The 19,262-nt window shown below is 28.6% G+C and overlaps 2 protein-coding genes and 1 long non-coding RNA gene across 10 annotated transcripts in view; 1 reads left to right on the top strand and 2 right to left on the bottom strand.

The window, feature by feature from the left end:
* Sin3A (SIN3 transcription regulator family member A) overlaps positions 1-8,664 on the bottom strand; it is a 59,970-nt gene extending 51,306 nt beyond the window's left edge. For 6 of the 7 annotated variants that reach the window (XR_010843490.1, XR_010843491.1, XM_067047607.1 and 3 more), the window contains exons 1-3: positions 6,382-6,964; positions 439-537; positions 219-355 (exon numbers count right to left, since the gene is read on the bottom strand). Coding sequence is in view for 5 of the 7 variants with exons in the window: in XM_067047607.1 (XP_066903708.1) it covers positions 219-355; positions 439-517 (216 nt within the window). In the remaining 2 variants the exon portion in view is untranslated. Of the gene's footprint in view, positions 1-218; positions 356-438; positions 538-6,381; positions 6,965-8,523 lie in introns of those variants that run through there. The other variant, XM_014416694.2, reaches the window with a different exon arrangement.
* A 246-nt stretch (positions 8,665-8,910) lies between these two features.
* The window catches only part of sel (canopy family protein seele), an 18,655-nt gene continuing 8,303 nt past the window's right edge, over positions 8,911-19,262 (top strand). The window contains exons 1-3 of the mRNA XM_014416700.3: positions 8,911-9,052; positions 9,126-9,241; positions 13,178-13,384. Of these exons, the coding sequence (XP_014272186.1) occupies positions 8,962-9,052; positions 9,126-9,241; positions 13,178-13,384 (414 nt within the window). The 5' untranslated portion in view covers positions 8,911-8,961. The remainder of the gene's footprint in view (positions 9,053-9,125; positions 9,242-13,177; positions 13,385-19,262) is intronic.
* The window catches only part of LOC106678280 (uncharacterized), a 15,264-nt gene continuing 9,867 nt past the window's right edge, over positions 13,866-19,262 (bottom strand). The window contains exons 4-5 of one of the 2 annotated variants that reach the window (XR_001342734.2): positions 14,752-14,903; positions 13,866-14,662 (exon numbers count right to left, since the gene is read on the bottom strand). This is a non-coding gene — a long non-coding RNA (uncharacterized lncRNA). The remainder of the gene's footprint in view (positions 14,663-14,751; positions 14,904-19,262) is intronic. The other variant, XR_010843492.1, reaches the window with a different exon arrangement.

Below are 19,262 nucleotides of genomic sequence, written 5' to 3'. Positions count from 1 at the left end.
TATATATGGTAATAAAAATTTCATGATGAGAAAAGTTTGAAGTTAGTACACAACAAAAATAAAAAAATATCAATAAAACAAAAGTGTATTTAATTGAATTATTACTTTAATATCAATGGCTTTAATAAATAAACTTAACTAAAACAAATTATGAATTCTAGTAGTGTTATTCGAATATTTTGTTTATAATTTAGGTAATTAAAAACTGACAACAATACCTTAATACTCGTAGTAATAGAAGGCATCGTGACATAAGATTGAATTGGATACTGCTGTTGCAAAGATCCAACTTCACCAGTGCTTGCACCTTTTAAGGACTGGGATGTTCCAAAACTGGTTTGTACTACACTTGTACCTGTCAATATGAATATAAATTTATATTGAAGTTTAAATTAATAATAACAACTAAATCTAATAATTAATTATAACATAACTTACCCGTATGAGGTGATCTTTGAATCTGATGCTGAGGTAGACCCTCCACTTTCGCAACTGAATCTTCGATCCTACGCTTCATTGCAGCTTATGTCCACCTGCCTAAAACGAAGAATATGCATGATAATAAAAACATCATTGCTAAAACAGATCTAGGCTTATTAAACATTGCAATAGAATATTTATTAATATTATTAGTTCATCTAAATAATAGTTCTATTGAACACAAATATCAATTGATAAGACGATTTTTTATAAACAGCAAAGAGAAATGGGAGCTAAGTAATGGAAAACAAAATTGTCTGAATAATATATACCATTGATTAGATAAGTAGATAACCCACCTTAAAGCATTAGTTTGCAACAAGATTTTAAGAGCAAAGGAATAAACAAACTAATTAGAAGTGACACATCACATATACGATACAAGATAATAATAGTAACAATAACATTGATTGAAACTAAATGACAGTATGACCTGTTAATAGGGCTAATAATAAAAAAGAAATACTTAAAGGTGTGTGCTGAACTCAATTAGATCTATTTAATACAGGGTGGGTTGGATTTGTCAATCCTGGACCAAACCAAAAAAATAATAATCAACTGGACAGAATAAAAAAAATAATGGTTTAATCAATCCTCATCTTTCTTTTAAAAAAATTCACAAAAACAATACTTCCACGTTCTATATATATTCATTAAAAAGTGAAAGTAAAAAAAAAAACAAACTAAATTTCACAATATACAATACTTTAGTTTTATCATTATTTAAATTTACAATATTCTTCAGTATTCTTGTTTATAAATTTTACGACTTGGCATGCGATTCAATATGATGAGTTTTCATTATTTCTTAAGAAAATTCTTTATGTATTATGAATATTTTCACAAAATTTAACTGACTTTTCTAGAGAGTGGTCCCCAGAATTTGAGGTATGCGAATACCATTTATTGCAGACAAACATTCTTTAGCCGATTGATGAATTCACTAAAGTATTTCTCATTTATGCCACCAATAGTACCCTACACTAATACACTAATTCTCATATATGCCACCAATAGTACCCTACACTAATACACTAATTCTCATATATGCCACCAATAGTACACTACACTAATACACTAATTCTCATATATGCCACCAATAGTACCCTACACTAATAATGTTCATTTTTTCCTAAGTACTGGACAAAATGTACACTTTGATTTCGTAAGTTTATTCTTTTTTTTTTTATTCCAGATAGGAATAAAGGTCTTAATAACATGAATTTAAAATTTAATACAAATGAGATGCTAAAGTATTTCTGCAACAAGCCATCGCTATTTACAAGGATAACTGAATCACCTACATTCATGTTGGCCGTACACTGTATATTTTTATAAAATCTTTATCTTTAATAAGGATATAAATTGATCCTTATCTTTATTTGATTAATCCTTGATCCTTATCTTCAAATAAGAATTGATAAATCTGATGATGGAATCTCTTCACTTAGTCAATCCTGATGAAGGCCTAAAATCAAGGCCAAAATGTAGGGAATTTATAAAATAAAGTATTGATTTTTTTTTTTTTGTTCTCCACTGATCGTACGCCCAACCACCTTTTATCAATTACCTAAACGTTTAATGAGTTGGCAGCCCTATAGCTCTAACCATTATGTCCATAAAGCTTTTTTTTTTTTTTTTTTTTTTAATATTTATTTATTGCTATTTACAACTGTACATTATAATACATTTAGTAAATCTGATCTCGGTCCATAAAGGTTGCATCAGAACTTTATAGATCAGTCTAACACAAGCTATAAATAAATAAATAAATGTAGAAGTAAGTAATTTATTATATTAAAATATAATACAATAACAAAAAAGTAATAGATTAAGCTGGTACAATAGCACAAAAAAAAAAAAATGTTGGGGTATTTTTTAGGTCTAAATAAGTTTGAATAAAACATAGTAACTACAAATGCATATATTTTTATTAACACAGACCATAAATGAAATGTATTAATTTCTTTTACATTTTCTTATAGACTTTAAATTACTGAAACCAGAAAAAAATGTTTTTAAAAAACAAATCACTTCAATTTTGTATATAAAACCTAAGTTTTGTTTTATTTAGTGTTAAATGCTTTGCATCACATATGTTCACATATGCATCACACAAAGTTTAAGATCTTATTCTGAGAGGGTGCAAACAAAAATTCGTACAATTGGTTTTGGTTAGTGTAGCTTAGTATTTTCAGCATATATATCGGATTCCGTTCTCATGAAACACAGGGACATGAAAATTCTTCTTTTAATGATTTTGTTTAATCATATATATATATATATATATATTATTATTATTATTATTAATCATATATATATATATATATATATATAAAGAGCACTGTTCTTCAGAAAAATGTCTTAATGTTACATTAAGCCATGGACTGAAGCCATGAGCTGTACCTATGAATTTAAAGACAACAACACTTAAAAACTGCATTTAATTGCAATTTTCTGGGTAACACTCGAAATATTGTATCAAATTTTGTTCATACCGCATTACAAAAAGTCTGTAATGCGGTATAAACAAAATTTGATACAATATTAGTAGTCTATGACTACTAATATTGTATCAAATTTTGTAGAAAAGTGACTATTGAGCAGGATGAATCAAAGTCAAACCACATCTTTACCTAATTCATACCAACACCCTCAATTATTTTACAGATTGGAATTTTTAAAACTTTTACATTAAATAAGTCATAGAACTCATTTTTTATTTAGTTTGAGCATAAGTAGTCAAGTCCTAATGGTTAAAGTAAATTTATAAAAAAACACAAGCTACTTAATTTGGGCAGTAATAAATAAATAACTCAGAGAAAGAAACCATCATAAGCATATGTATTCGAACAACACATCAAATGAAAAGACTGTTGCGAGAACATAATGTAGAAGTAAGTAATTTATTGTATTAAAATATAATACAATAACAAAACACTATTACAATGTAAGAAAACTAGAGTTTTGCTAAATAGAACTTTTGAGGGGAAGTTGTATTAAGTTTTTGAAAAAAAATAAATAACAGCCCTGTTAGTAAAAACTAGTCAGTCACAAGTATGTACAACTATTTAACAACATTTGAAGTCAATGCACTCACTAATTAATTGATTAAGAAATGAATGAAAATTTGTTTTCAACAGCTCAAATCATCATTATTTAACATACCATCTGACTGATGTAACATTAAAATATCAATAACTTTATTATTAAATAATAATGTCAACAAAAAATTTGTTTAATTATTTTTCATAATAATCCTATTCCTGCTTTCTTTTTTTTCATTTAGGTTCTAAAGTTCAATGTAAGTGTATGTATATTAGTATAATCAGATTAAAGTTTTGCTTTCGTTAAAGTTAATAATTTACAAAAACATAAAATTACAAGATAGCATATACAACCACTCAGTAAATAACTAAACTTTTATATAATAAATATAAAATTACTTAAATTTGACAAATAAGTTAACTTATTGGGCTAGTACAATTCATTTAAAAAAAAATCTGCACCATTAATTTAAATAAAGAGAATATAAACAAATACATTCCCACTATTGAAATATCATTTCCAAACAAGACAAAACAAAAAAATAGGATGCACAAACTTAAATTAAAAAATAAACACCCAATGTGAACACCATGTTTTGTTAATTGTACATTTCTATGTTAACAAGTCTTATTTAGCATACAAGTATAATTTGAAATTAATATGACACTATTTCCAAAGGTTTTACTGAGTAATAACTCATTTTAAAAAATAACAATAGACCCCTGACAATGTTGAATCATTTTAGCATTTTAACAACAACAAATGCATAACTATTTTTTTGTTTTTAATAAAAAAAAGGGTGGGTATATATAACATTCATCAAATGTAAATTATTTCTGTCACAACAACAGAGAGGTTATCCTTTTAAGTGATATTTAAAAATGATTTTAAGAAACGGATTTGTAAAATTTGTTGGAATAAAGAAGTTTTGCAATTTCTGCATTGATGATGAATTTGTTTTGAGATAACTCAACACATGTTACATTCGCAACTGTAATGTAATAATTCACTAAAGCCCTCAAAATCCATTAGCAATTGAGATGATTCTAGACAGGATAGTTTGAGAAAAGCTTTTTTAATGGAAAGCATGGTATTTCATAAACATGCCAAGTTTACATCACATTTTAAGATGCTCTTGAAATTGTACTAGCAAATAAATTGCATTTCAATCATATCTGAATGTAACATAAGTTTAAAAATGAAAATATGGATGGCATACTTCCAAGTAATGCAAAGTATATTACAACTGACTTTACAAACAATATAATTATTAGAGGTTCCCTCTTTTAAGAAAATTAAATTGTTAAGTTGTAATTTTACTAAAATAGAGAACATCTAACTGTATTTTTCCCTAAAGCTAATGGAAATACCACTATGAAGTAGGCTGGTATGTTAGTGCAATAATCAAAACTAACAAAGCGAACATGTGGCAACACAAGAATCTCATTTAGTTAAAAATGTCAGGTTAAATGAAAATAATAAAAATTTAAATGCACTATTAAATTATACTACAAGATCTTCAGGAGCAAATAAAAAAAATAAATAAATGGTTTGGCCTCAGTACTTGTCCTGGTGGAATAGGTATTTATTGAAAAGGATAGAAATTAATTAATAAGGAAATCTAGAATTTTCTTTATTAAAATAAACAATAAACTGTGAATGAGAATATTTAGGATAAATGCACGTAGAGATTCAAATGCTATTAGGTAGTTGTGGATGATTTTTTTCTCTTCTTTTGTTTTGATTTATATCGCGTTTTAATTTAGATAAATTACAGGGTCAAATATCCCCCGATATATTACAATTAGAGAATGGGGAGCCATATTCGTTGATGTAGAGAGGTGGGAGGACAAATAAACAGAGCCTATTGCGCACCTTAACAATTAGAACGATCTCCGGATACCTTATGCAGTGGGCGGGGCGCGCTTTATAAATCCCTCCCGATACAACTTTGAATTTATACTAAAATTTAAAGAAAATATAACAAATTTCACTAGGAAAAATCATTAATCGATCAAGGAGAAATAAATCAATAGAAAAGAAAGTTTATTTCACGTCATTATTAACATAAAATATGCATTATTTCTTACAAACAAATGAGAATTAATTAACAAATACACATATTGATTCAAATAGGTGATATTGAAAAATGAAAAACCACTAATAAACAATGAAAAATACTCAAGGCTTCAGGTACATGACAAGAAAAATAATTGAACATTTCGTAATGAAATACGGCTTTTAAAAGCCAATTAAATAGGAAACATGGGACCATTTAATATCAAATCTATTTCAAAAACATTAAGGAATGTGGCAACATCGCCTAGTGACAACAAACGCCATTAATACAGTAAAAGCCCGGGTATAATCGATAAGGACGAGTAATCCAAATCTAGGAAGAATTGAGTTCAAAACCATCTGAGCTAGAGGGGGATATAAACAAATCGTCATGCCAATTAAATTTTAATTCAATAACGAACGCAACTCGAATCATACAAGACTCTAAAAGTATTATAAGAGTTTTATTTTTGTAAATGCTCTCCTACTGGCGAGCGAAAGCAATGTTGCCGAGTGTGTCACGGCTTGGCAACCGTGCATTTTAACGTCTGCACGATCAGAGAACTTAACACAGGTTTATATCCAAATTATACCTACACAAAAATTAATTTTTTGACAAACGAAGAATGAATTCAATACACTGCAGAACTTTAAATAAGCATAGAACAAAATTCGCAAAGATGAACAAAATAAAACAATTATATTCAACTATAGAGAGAGAGAATTACTTTAAAGTTTAACCATGAAAAAACAACAAAATATAGTTTAAATAAAAGTGAAAAATGAATTGTTTACCTGTGATTATAAGAATCGTCATTGAGAGAAGTTCCTGTCCCTGAAGTAAACATCCGAGCAAAGTAAAAACACTTAACACTAAACTATGAATTCAATTTTTCTCTTTTTTAATATAACTTTAAAACAGGATTTAATGTACAGTGGAGAAAAACATTACAACACACGACACAATTAAAAATATGTCGAATATAAGAACCTATATAATTATGAATAGGCACGACGTTTCCTTACAAATTTTAATGAAGAGCCCTTCTCATTCCATTGAAATTCTATATTTTTTCGTGCCAGTCGGCTGCAAGGAAAGGTATGACAGACTACTAACTCACAGAGATGCATAGCGACACTGAATTGGTGGCTGGTCTACGGTTTGAAGTCCCAGGCGAGTCCACTCACTGATTGGACGTAAACTCACCCCCCCCTTAAACAAGAATGGACTCGTCCACTGTATTATTTGGGCTAGCCTTCAACTTGAATTCTGTTTCTCTTTTCGTTTTTAAACTGAAATCTGCTTTTAAAAAAAAATTATTCATTGGGCGTAATGAGTTCAATTTTTTTTTTAAAAAGATATTTAAACTAAAAGGTATATATTGACTAGCTTCACACTTTATTTAAAAAAAATGACAGCATATAAACTAGAGTGATATTAAAACATTTTACACTATTCTATTTTCGATTTTATAAAGAATTTCAGGTTCACTTTCAAATAAGTAAACAAAATAATCAAACATGAAAGATAAAGGAAAAATACTGAAGGCAGTGTTTAAGAGGGCAGTGAGTGAGCGTTTAAGTAAACGAGGTGTGGACGTATGAGTGTGAAATTATAGTAAATAGCGAGAAAAGAACATCCCGCGATTCGCCTTTTACATTTTAAATCAATTTCATTATTGATGGAATATTCTATTTTGGTAAATTTGATGAATTTTGAGTGGAGAAGTGAAAGTTGTCAAAGATAATATTACAGTTGGCCAATCAGAGAATGGGAAGAGCTCAGCTGTTCGCTTTACTAAAACAGGTCAATAAGGTGGGATTGTTTCGTTTATGATAGTAGTGGTGGGGATAGAGAGGGGGGGGCTATGATTTTAAACTCAAAACAAATTTATGAACTCTTATTAATTTTAATACCACAGATAAATTTCGTAATCTTTAGATTGAGAAAGAAAAAAAAAATTAAAAAGAAAAAAAAAAAAAACATTAAAGTCAATAATAATGAGATTCATTAGATTCAATGCAACACTATCTTCTAAATTTCACTAGTCTTCACTCAATGAAAGATGAAAAAAATTATAACAATGAATTTATCAAATACTTATTCAATAAATAAAAAAATGTATCACTCCATGAAATAAACTATAAGCAAATTTACTCAGTTTTGTCATATTATACTATTTATTATCTACAACCTTCACTTATTGAAAAATGAAAACTTTCAAAACACAGTATTGATAAATTCCCTTTTTATTTTATGTTCAAAATACTAATACCCTGTGAACTTAGCAGACATCACTGACTAATAAAAACCATTAAAAAACTGACTACCATTATTTATCATCCCAATCCACAACAAATTATTAACATTTAAATTAAACTTTCGACTTTTGAGTAACCATGCGATAAAATAAACAAAGGTTACTTCTTTTTTTTTCTCTCTGATCATTTATATTTATAAGGATAAGCAATAGAATTTTAATTTTATGTTCGGTTTTATCACATTGAAAATTGTATGTAATTTAAAAAATGATTTCGCACTTTTATAGCAAGTTGACTAGATTTGGAAATGTATTAAGAATAGTTTATAAAAAAGTAGAGTAATGGTTAAAATTATTATTATACTTTAATAAAATCTGGAATGTGATGTGTTCAACATTCCCTGCATAAATTCATGAGTCAATTTGAAGGGAACATCCTGATGGGTTATGATTAGAATTTATTAATACATGTGCTGATGTAAAATTTAAACTGGATATTAACCTTTCATCAAAATTTACCTTATCTGTCATTGTGGATAATACACATATTTTATTAATAAAAGTTTAATTTTGTAATATAGGGGAAAGAAACACCTTATATGTTCTGAATATATAAGAGAAAAATTAATAAACTAACTAAATTCTTATATAGTATAACTGTCAAATTATCACTTACCTGGTAAACTTCTTTAAGGCCAGCATCTTAGGTTTAGATTCTTCAGCACATTAAAAATTTTCTTTTATAACATAAGACGAAAACTCGATCTAGTCTTACACGTTTTGAAAGTAACGAATCACTTATATTCAATGGCTCATTGCTTATAAGTTGATGAGAGCTGAGAGTTGCTAGTGGAGTACTTCGATACGCCAACCATATTGCTATGAAGGAGGACGCGGGACAGTCGTCCAAAACTTGTAGCTACTACGTCACGAGCTCACAGCTGAACTTTTCGTAAACACAGCTTACCATCCACAGCTGATTGTTTATTTTCTAAAAATGTAGCCAATAATGTTAGAGAACGTGGAAACCAAATTCAATTCAATTCATCCCTTTGAATTATTTCATTTTATCTCATTTCATTACCGACTCTATTAACCGCTGAACTGTTATAAAATGAAGACAATAATTGTCATTTCGTTTTTTGTTTATTATATCGGTTCGATATCGTCTCAAGGGATTGATCCTAAAGAATTGAAGTGTTTAGGTGAGAGGCGTTTTTAAAATTTTTAATCCTTTTTTTTAAATCTTTTCACATTAAAAATGAATAAAAATTTTAGTATGCCAGAAATTGGTCGACTTAATGGAACAAGATATTGATAAGGTGGATCCTAAGAAAAAAGTAGATGTAGGCTCGTTTAGAATAGACCATAAAGGCGATCAGAAACACAAAGTCGTAAGTATTTATTTAATAAAAATACACATATGGTCATTATTAATTAATAAGCCCTTCATACAATCCCCTTACTTAAAAAAAATCAAAAAAAATCAAACCTTAACACTATTATTTATTAGATTAATTTTTATTAATATATTCTTGTTTGAGAGTGGTTTAGTTTATTTAAAAACAAATTTGATCCTTTTTTTCTGAACTTTATTCTTTTCAAAACCTTCCAACGTTTCGACCATCAGGTCATTTTCAAGAATACCTACAACAGTGTTTTTTTTAATATTATTTTTGTATAACAATTTCATTATTTCCTTCACTTACATACTGCTTTCCTTGGTCTTACCTTTATTTTGTTGTCATTTTCTAAGTTATTAAGTTTTTTAAAAAAGAAAATGACAACAAAATAAAGGTAAGACCAGGGAAAGCAGTATGTAAATGAAGGAAATAATGAAATTGTTATATAAAATAATATTAAAAAAAAACACTTTTGTAGGTATCCTTGAAAATGACCTGAGGGTCGAAACGTTAGAAGGTTTTGAAAATAATAAAGTTGAGAAAAAAAGGATCAAATTTGTTTTTAGATAAACTATCATTTATATTATCACAATTATCTAGTCATTTTCAAAATAATTAACACTTTTATAATATTCAATTTTGCTTTAAACGATATTAACTGTAAAATGAGAAGACTATAATAGTTTATGGTTTTTTTTAACGCCTTATTGGTAAGAAACGCTGCCGTGTCATTTTTATAGGTAATCTGTTGTCCTTAATTTCATCTGTTAAATTTTATTTTTAACACTAATGAATAATTAATTTTTTTTATTTTTAGTATGATTCATAGTGCTGTAGATTGTACCTTAGACTGCGGTTGCTTTCCGATAGCCCTACTATCTTTTAGAAGTTATCGAAGTCTATATTACTATCTTTGAAATACGTTCTATTCATAATAAATTTTAAACTTTTTTTTTCATCAGACGTGCCACTAATAAAACAATAATATAAATTAATAAAGTATAGTGGTCGGTAGGTACATGAGACCAAAGAGAACCACTTATAGATACACAAATTCAATTTTTTTTATTTAATGCTATTATATATTTTAACAAGTCAAATAAATAGAACACACACACAAAAAAAAAAAAAATTAAAAATTTTGGTAATAAAATTCAAATTTAATAAAAATCAAATATAAACTACTTCTACTGCCTTCAATATGTTCACTGTCTGATATAGTTCATAACACTTATGTATATTTATAGCATACGGAACTCAGTTAAAAATTAAATTAAAATTTGAATGGAACCCACACATGACTCACTGATGAGCCACATTTTCCTAATGGTGCAATAACATTGTCTGTATAAGGAAATTTCTTTATTCTTAGATTATACATACCATTTTAACCCCCAACTAATTGATGCCCTGAATTTTAAAAGCATTTTTAATATATAGCAGTGATATATTATAATATATAGCAGTGGATAATATTATTTATAATCTTAAAACTGTGCTTCAATGCAAGAACACATATAGAAAATTATTACATTGTACTATGAATGATTTAAAAATCAATAGGTAACTTTAAAAATGGTGTTTTTTTTTTCATTCTTGTTGTGAGAACAAAAATTACATAACCCAAAAAATTTTTTAGAACTCCAAGTTGATTGTTTTTTGTTTCATACAATACAACCTTCCTATTTTCTAATAATACTCTGTCTATCAAAATAATTCTGTTTTAGTCAAAATGAAATGCAATCGTGGCCTAAACAGTATTGTGAGTTGGGTAACATTCACTTCCATAGCTTCATATCGCTACTTTGCCCGAATTAGTAAAAAAGTTGTAATTTTATTTTAAAATATAGATGTTTCAAAGATATTACCGTTAACAGAATGTTTCTTTCTGTACTATGGTCTCTCCATTGGCTGTCTAAGAGCTAGTAGAGTTGTAAAAAAAGTCACCAGTCTAAAGTACAATCTAAAGAATATGTCAAATACGAAATAAATTTTTTTTTTTTAGTAAGATATGCCCCTATTCAAGCAAATTATGAATATATGTTTTTGTGTCACCATTCTTAATAAAATTAATGTTGGTTCTTGCACTAAACAACAGAAATAAGTTGAGACAATAGAATTAGTTTATTTATTGTACTGAAAATTAATTTGTAAAAAGGAGTTAGCAAGAAGTTTTTATAACTATTTCAATACGTGATAGATTTGGCCTTGTGATTTCTAAAGCAAAGTTCTTTAATTTTTTTATTGTTATGTTTAATATTTTCCGCACTATTGAACATCTTCCGGGCACATTCCCAGAATGTATTAAACTCAATCTAATTTTACATTCAAAGTTAGGTTTGAGAATTAAAATAAGATAAATCCCTATAGCAAAAAGGCTGCGGAATATTTCACAAAATGTATATTTTCCTTTAAAATAATATTTCGGCTATAAAACCATTATCAGACATATTGAAAATTGGACTTAATTTCATTTAATAGAACTAGTCATAAATCATTACAATGATGGCTTAGCTGCCAAAATGTTCTTTTGAAGAAAAATATAGAATTAGTATAACATAGTGCAGCCTTTTTGTTATCATTAAAAATCTACAAAGAATAAATCCCTCTTTCTCAGAACATCTCCTTGGAGTACCAGATCGATATACAAAGAAGTATTCAATTGTCAGAAAAAACAAAATTAAAAGAAAAGAAAGATAATTTGAAAAATAAACAAAATTTATACTTTAGAGGAAGATTTTTTAAAAAACATAAATACCGTGTTTGAATTATTTTATTTTTTATATATTTTGTTAAATAAAATTAACAACTTAACCTTGAAATGGATGGTAAAAAAGTGAACTTAAAAATAATATAAAGAAGTCATCACGAGATTATTTTTTTTAAAATCTATTATATGGTATAATTTTTATGTTTAATATATTTTGTATCTGTTTTATGCTCATTATTTTACTACAAACTTTTTAATGAAAATGGCAATAATTTTTCATGTAAAAAGATATCTATAAAGTCTATCCACAAATAAACAAAGTAAAAATGTGTACTCATAACTAAAAAATCTGATTCCGCTAACTGTTCATGCAACTGTTAAATAAGATTAGAAACTTTCAAACAAAATAGGTTAATTAAATATGCTTATGAGATAATGTTTTTGTTTGAGCAATTCATGAATGCATTATCTTGAGGATATTAAAGATGTGTGTCAAAACATAATTTTTTTTTATACACCGTAAATCGAAATTATGTTGGTATGAAATTAACGTTTTGGTAGAAATAATCTATTAATTTATAAGTTTTATTATTTTCAATAAAAAAAAAGTTTTATGAAGATTCTTATTAAAGATGAAGATAAAGCAAAACAATTTTGTTTTCCTTTTCTTCTCAGAGTGGAGAAACTTTTTGATGCACTAAGAATTTTAGTGTTTTTAGATGGTAAAACTCATTTGGCGAATCTCAAGAAAGAGAATCTTTTAGCAAATTTTTGAAAAATATATTATCATAATTAGTATTTATAAATTGATTGTAATATCAAAACCCATTAATTAATTTTTAAAAACTATTTTGAAGTAATAATTTTTTAATATATTGAAACTGTTTTTTGAATGTTATTTTTACTAAAACATCCTATTGTTAAATCTAATGATCTTTCTCACAACTTTATTTTAGTTTTTGATTTAAAAATGTTTGATTTCTCTGTGTTATGCATCCATTAAGCCCTGATAAATCCATACAACGTGGGGCGAAATGTTAGCTCATATTAAATAGTTTAATTACTATTTGAGTTTGTCTTTTGACTGCACCTTTTTTTATATTACTTACGGTCAATCAACGATCTTACAATAAAATGATTTATCAATTTTTTTTTTAGAAATAAGAAGAAAATAAAGATATTTTTTTATATGAACTGTAATAATTTTTTTTGCTAAGGTGGAGTACCGTCGTTCTGAAGTATATCTTACCGAATTAATGGAAAGGATCTGTAACAAAATGGAAGATTACGTAAGAGGAAGAATGAAGACTGATGGTAGGCTGATAATTTTTCCTCTTGTTATCGACGGTGGTAAAATGAATCCAATCATGAGCGATGTTGATGTTGTTCAAGATTCCGATCTGAATAAAAGTCTTAAGTTTTATGTAAGTAATCTAATTAAATCATTACTGTTCAGCTAATTTCAATCATAATCCCCATTTTATATTACTTTTTTTTTTTTCAAAGATCATAATTTTTATATTCAATTATAAGAAAATTTTGTTTTATTTTAATTTCAAAATAAATGTTTCCATTGAGCATTAGGTCATAATCTTAAGTCATTTTAGAGTTATATAATTAGTCCATATTAGCTTGTAATCTAATTAAGTACATATGTGGATTATTACAATACAGCCATGTACGTTGGCTAACCCTTAACTAGTTGTATAAAAAAATATTACACGACAGCCTATATTTAATGTACAACTTAAAATTTACTATATAAGTTTGATTAAAATAAAAAGATAAAATATTTTTTATTTTAATTTGATGATTGTCTGTATGCGAGCTAGGAGACAGGCTGGGTTCAAGAAAATTTTTTAAGAAATAGTTTCAACGTTTCGACTGACACTGAAGGTCTTCATCAGGGTTAAAATAAAAAGATAAATAAAAGAAAGTAGGTAAAGCTAGCGTAAGAGTGTAAATGTGATTTGGAGCTATAAAACATAAACAATCGTAAAAAATAAAAATAAAATAATAAGGAAGTTAAAAATTAATACCAAACTTTACCTTCTTTACCATTTTTGATTTGTTTCTATGTTAGTCTCTTTGTACTTCCATCTTTATATCTGTTTTATCATTATGTCACTTTTATACTCTCGCATATGCTTTACCTACACTGTATTTGTTTATATTGATCTGGGGTGTGGGTCAAAATGTTGGCTATTAATAAATAATTTAAACAGGTTACGGCGGTTAGGGGTTCAAAAGGAACCTTTGCTAGCCCAACCGTGAAAAGAAATGAACTGTTGAATTTAGTTATTGTTGTATTTTGAATAAGTGAACATAACATGAAAGCATTAGAAATATAGAAACATATACAAACCAGAAAAAAAAAAAAGAACTTAACTAAGCTTATATCTATTACAAAATTAATATTAACTAAAAAAGAGAGAAAAAAAATGTCTTTATATCACCGGCGATTGATGGGGCCTCCGCTGTGATTAGTTGTTGTCCTCATGGAGGTAGATCGAAAAATGTACATCTGGTCACCTTGTCCGCATGCAAGATGAGCCAAAATTGTAGCTCGCCCACTGCGTCGAAGTGATTAAGTAGATGTAGATGGCCATACTGCTGGCTACTAAAGCTACTTCGAGAAGAGACCCTCAGCTGGTGTATGTGTACACAATGAGATGCTAAAATGCCATCTGTCCATTTGCAGTCTAAAAAACAACGGAGAGCGGATTTTTTATAATGTCTGTTACATAATCGATTACCAAATAAAAAATTTAATGGTAAATTAAAAACTTACACAATGAGTGTTTTTATTTTTATCATCATTGCATTCTGTGCATATTTTTACTCGATGAATTTTGCTTGTTGAATTATTACTCTTTGAACATTTTTATTAATTTATTGTCACATGTTCAATGAACAAAGGTTTTTTCACTTCCCCATATCAGTCTAAAAATTGATTTTTTTTTTCTCATTATAATGATTTAGATTATACACTCTAAGTTAATATTATAGTGTCATTAAATAATAGATGTTACTTACTTATTATATAGAGGCAAAAAAACATAAATGTCTAAAAAATTGTATTTTGTGATGGTACTTACTTATTATATAGAGGTAAAAAAACATAAATGTCTAAAACATTGTATTTTATGATGGTACTACTACTTGTGTTATGTCGAAATTAGCGAACTTAAATAAGTATTTGATTTGAATGTTCTGGTGTGAAGACTGATTACAAGCATAAGTGAACAGCTAAGGAAATCAAGGCATAAGATTAGAAAACCCTCGTTAACGTCAGTTTCTGTTCTTAAGAAACTGACTTCAGTCAGATCCTGCTTAACAAAAATGTGCATCCACACATAAAACCATATTTTAATGCCTTTGCATTATCTTCAAAGTCTATTATATAATGTGTACCCAATTTGAATAGCTTTATTTGTCATTTTAATTGATTTTTTGATTAATTTGTTTAATGAAAATGTCCATTTGTTTTTATTTACAAGGAACATAAATGGTTCATGGTATAAATTGGTTGACAACGTTACTCAAAATTACCCAAAATGGGATCTGACTTTAGTTTAAATCCCTATTATTAGTTTGGCACTATAACTCTATGTTGAGTCCTCTGATCTCCTGCACCAGCCTCCACCAATTATTGCAATCTTGTGCGGCTGCCATCCAGTTCCTCACTCCCATCATGGTCTTGTTATCACCACCACAAGTACCTCAAGTGTTTTAAACCCTCAACAAAGAAAAGTCAACATGACCCAATCTGAATAGTTAAGGGTTAAATTTTAGAATTACAAGTTATTAACAAAATCAGCATTTTTGCCTTCTGCTTCTCCACGATCATTTTCCCTTAGTTATTTAAATCTTATGTGTTAATTTAATGAGCCGTCTTTCTGGTTTAAGCTATCATGCACCTAAGCACAGTAATTGAAATTTTAATACATACTTGTTTGTCCATTGCCAGTTAATGCTCCAAATAAACCACTGATTTGATTATTTACCGTTCAAAGACTAGATTACTTAAAATTTAGTTTAATCTAAAATCATCAAATATTAACGAAGCAAGCTTATTGACTGTTTATTTATTTTTTATTCATCGATCATAAGGCATTTTTATCATAATTCAGGTCTTCTGGAATTAGAGGTTTCCCTAGTATTTTTCATTATCACTGGTTGTTATACTTTAACAGAGAATTTTTAAATTTTGATGTGAGGTGTAAATTTATATTTAAGATTGTTCTTGTGGATGACCGAATCATTGGACAGTTGATATAAAAAAAGAGTGTTGAGACTTAACAAGGAAACTATTTGATTCATTTAATATATTATTCTATTCCTATAAGTCCACTCATCGCAAATATCTAAATTTTAAAATAATTTTACCACAGTATTTGCTTTGAATTCTATTAAAAACTAAATAAATTTCATCAAATTTAAAAGCAACACTATTTCACCAATAAACAAAATGCTCTAAATTTCAGCTAATATGCCATCTTAATCAACAAAACATTTTGAGTAGCATATTCCACTAGATGCTGATATGATATCAACTAGAAGGTAGAGAAGGTTATAAAAGGGACAGAAGATGGATTAGATCATATAGACTATATAGAATAAAAAAAAAAAAAAAAAAAGAATTAACCTTAATAATTTAAATTAGGCATGTTAAATTCTATAGTATAAAATTATAACAATAAATAATATTAGAAAGTTGAAATAGGCAGGGAATTTCGATTTAGAAGGCCATGGAATAACTATTACCAAACCATGTGATCTTTGGAATATAAGGTGGAGGAGGTTATGAAAGGTTTTCAAGATAGCTCTGACCATAAGGACTAGTAAGTTATTCCATGGCCTTCTCAATCAAAATCCTATGCTTATATATATTTCTTCTTGCCATTATTATTTAAATTTATAACCTTACACTATAGAATTTAAACTATTCTCTAAAATTATAACAATAAATAATACTAGAAAGTCAAAATAGGCAGAGAATTTTGATTTAGAAGGCCATGGAATAACTATTACCAAACCATGTGGTCTTTGGAATATAAGGTGGAGGAGGTTATAAAAGGTTTTCAAGATAGCTCTGACCATATGGACTAGTAAGTCATTCCATGGCCTTCTCAATCAAAATCCTATGTCTATATATATTTCTTCTTGCCATTATTATATATTTTTATAACCTTACACTATAGAATTTAATCTGTTCTATAAAATAATAACAAAAAAATATTGTTTGAAAGTTGATATAAGCAGGTAATTTCGATTTAAATGGCCATGTTATAACTGTTACTAGACCATATGATTTTTATAATATAAGGTGCAGGAGGTTATAAAAGGGTTTCATGATAGCTCTGACCATGTGGACTAGTGACACGTTATTCTATGGCCTTCTAAATCAAAATCTTCTTCATCAATCGGCGCGACAACCCATTACTGGGTCCTGGCCTCCTAAAGCAGCTTCCACCAGTTTAATCTGTTAGGAGCTGCGGCTCTCCAATTCCTCACTCCAAGCAGGATCCTTGAATCCTCTTTAACACCATCTAACCTTCAGAGCTTCGGGCGGCCTTCGTGTTTCATGTAGGCGCTCATTGAGAAGTTCATTTGGGACCTCATCACTTCCCATCCTTGCCACATGGCCTGCCCAGCACAGCCTACCAATTCTCATAATTTTTCCTATATGAGGCTCACCAATTAACAAATAGACTTCCCTATTCGTGCGTCTTCTCCAAGCTGAACCATCCTTTACTGGGCCGTAGATGCGTCTGAATATTTTTCTCTCATACATTTAGAGATCCCTTTCATTGGCCTTTGAAAGTGCTCAAGTTTCTGAGGCGTAGAGCAGCACTGGTTGAATTAGCGTTTTGTACAATCTAGTTTTTTGGGATCTTAATAGTGAGCTATTACCAAAGTGCTGACGAAGTCCAAAAAACACCTATTGGCCGATACTATTCGCCTCCTTATCTCGGACGAAACGTCATTGGTGGCATTAACTTGTGATCCGAGGTACACGAACTCCTCAACACGTTCAAAAGAGTAATGACCAATTGGATAAAATCTTCATTGAAACCTCTTCCTGGACCAGCTATCATATATTTGGTTTTGTTGGTATTAACAACAAGTTCCAGCTTCCTGGCAGCATCATCAAGGGCAAGAAAGGCCTCTTCTACAACAGCTTTTGATCTCCCAATAATGTTGATATTATCTGCGTATTCCAGGATTTGTACCATATGATTAAATATGGTTCCACTGGTCTTAACCTTTGATTCTCTTAATCACTTTTTCCAGACCAATATTGAATAGCAGACAGACTAGGGAATCTCCCTGTCGAACGCCATTTTGAGAGGTGAATTCCTCAGACAGATCTCCCTGAATCTGCACCATACATTCAGTATTGCTCATTGTAAGTTTTAAAAGACATATGAGCTTAACAGGTACATTAAGGTCTTTCATTGCCTGATACAGAGTCTCACATTGAATGATGTCATAGGCAGATCTAAAATCAACAAATAGATGATGCTTCCCTATTTGGTATTCCCTTCCGCTCAAGGATGGTTCATAGGGCAAAAATTTGGTCTGTTGTTGACTTACATTTACGAAAGCCACACTGATATTTCCCCAAGACTCTCTCTATATGCAATAGTAATCTTTGGTAAAGTATATTTGAGAATATCTTGATCTTTGGAATATAAGGTGGAGGAGGTTATAAAAGGGTTTCAAGATAGCTCTGACCATACGGGCTAGTGACAGTTATTCTATGACCTTCTAAATCAAAATACTATGTCTATTATTTCTTCTTGCCATTATTATTTATTGTTACAACCTAACACTATATAATTTAATCTATTCTATAAAACCATAACAAAAAAATAAAAATATATAAGAAGATGGTCAGGGTTGCGGTCAAAAAAAGAACTAATAGTTTAAAACTATTTTAATGTCCGACGTTTCGCCCCACTTTGCAGGGCTTCATCAGGGCTAAAAAGATACAAAAAAAAAGGAAACTATGAACAAAAAAAAGAAGGGAACTATGAGAATATTACAACAATAAGGTAATTTAAGCTAGGATAAATATTATGTAAAAATAAAGTGATAAGAAATTACATATGAATAAAAGGAATGAAGACATAAAATAATATCAGTATAAAATTAACTTGAATAAACAATGATAAGAATAAAAAATAAGTAACAATGGCAAGAGTAAATATTTTTTAAAAATACGTAAAATATATAGTTTAATTCTTTTAAAATTTTTTGAGGTTTATTTACTTCCATCATTTTCAATAAATTATT

Source organism: Halyomorpha halys, unplaced genomic scaffold, assembly GCF_000696795.3.
Source record: "Halyomorpha halys isolate HHAL.00 unplaced genomic scaffold, Hhal_1.1 Scaffold132.1, whole genome shotgun sequence".
NCBI lineage: Eukaryota > Metazoa > Arthropoda > Insecta > Hemiptera > Pentatomidae > Halyomorpha > Halyomorpha halys.
This window is presented reverse-complemented; position numbering and strand designations above follow the sequence as displayed.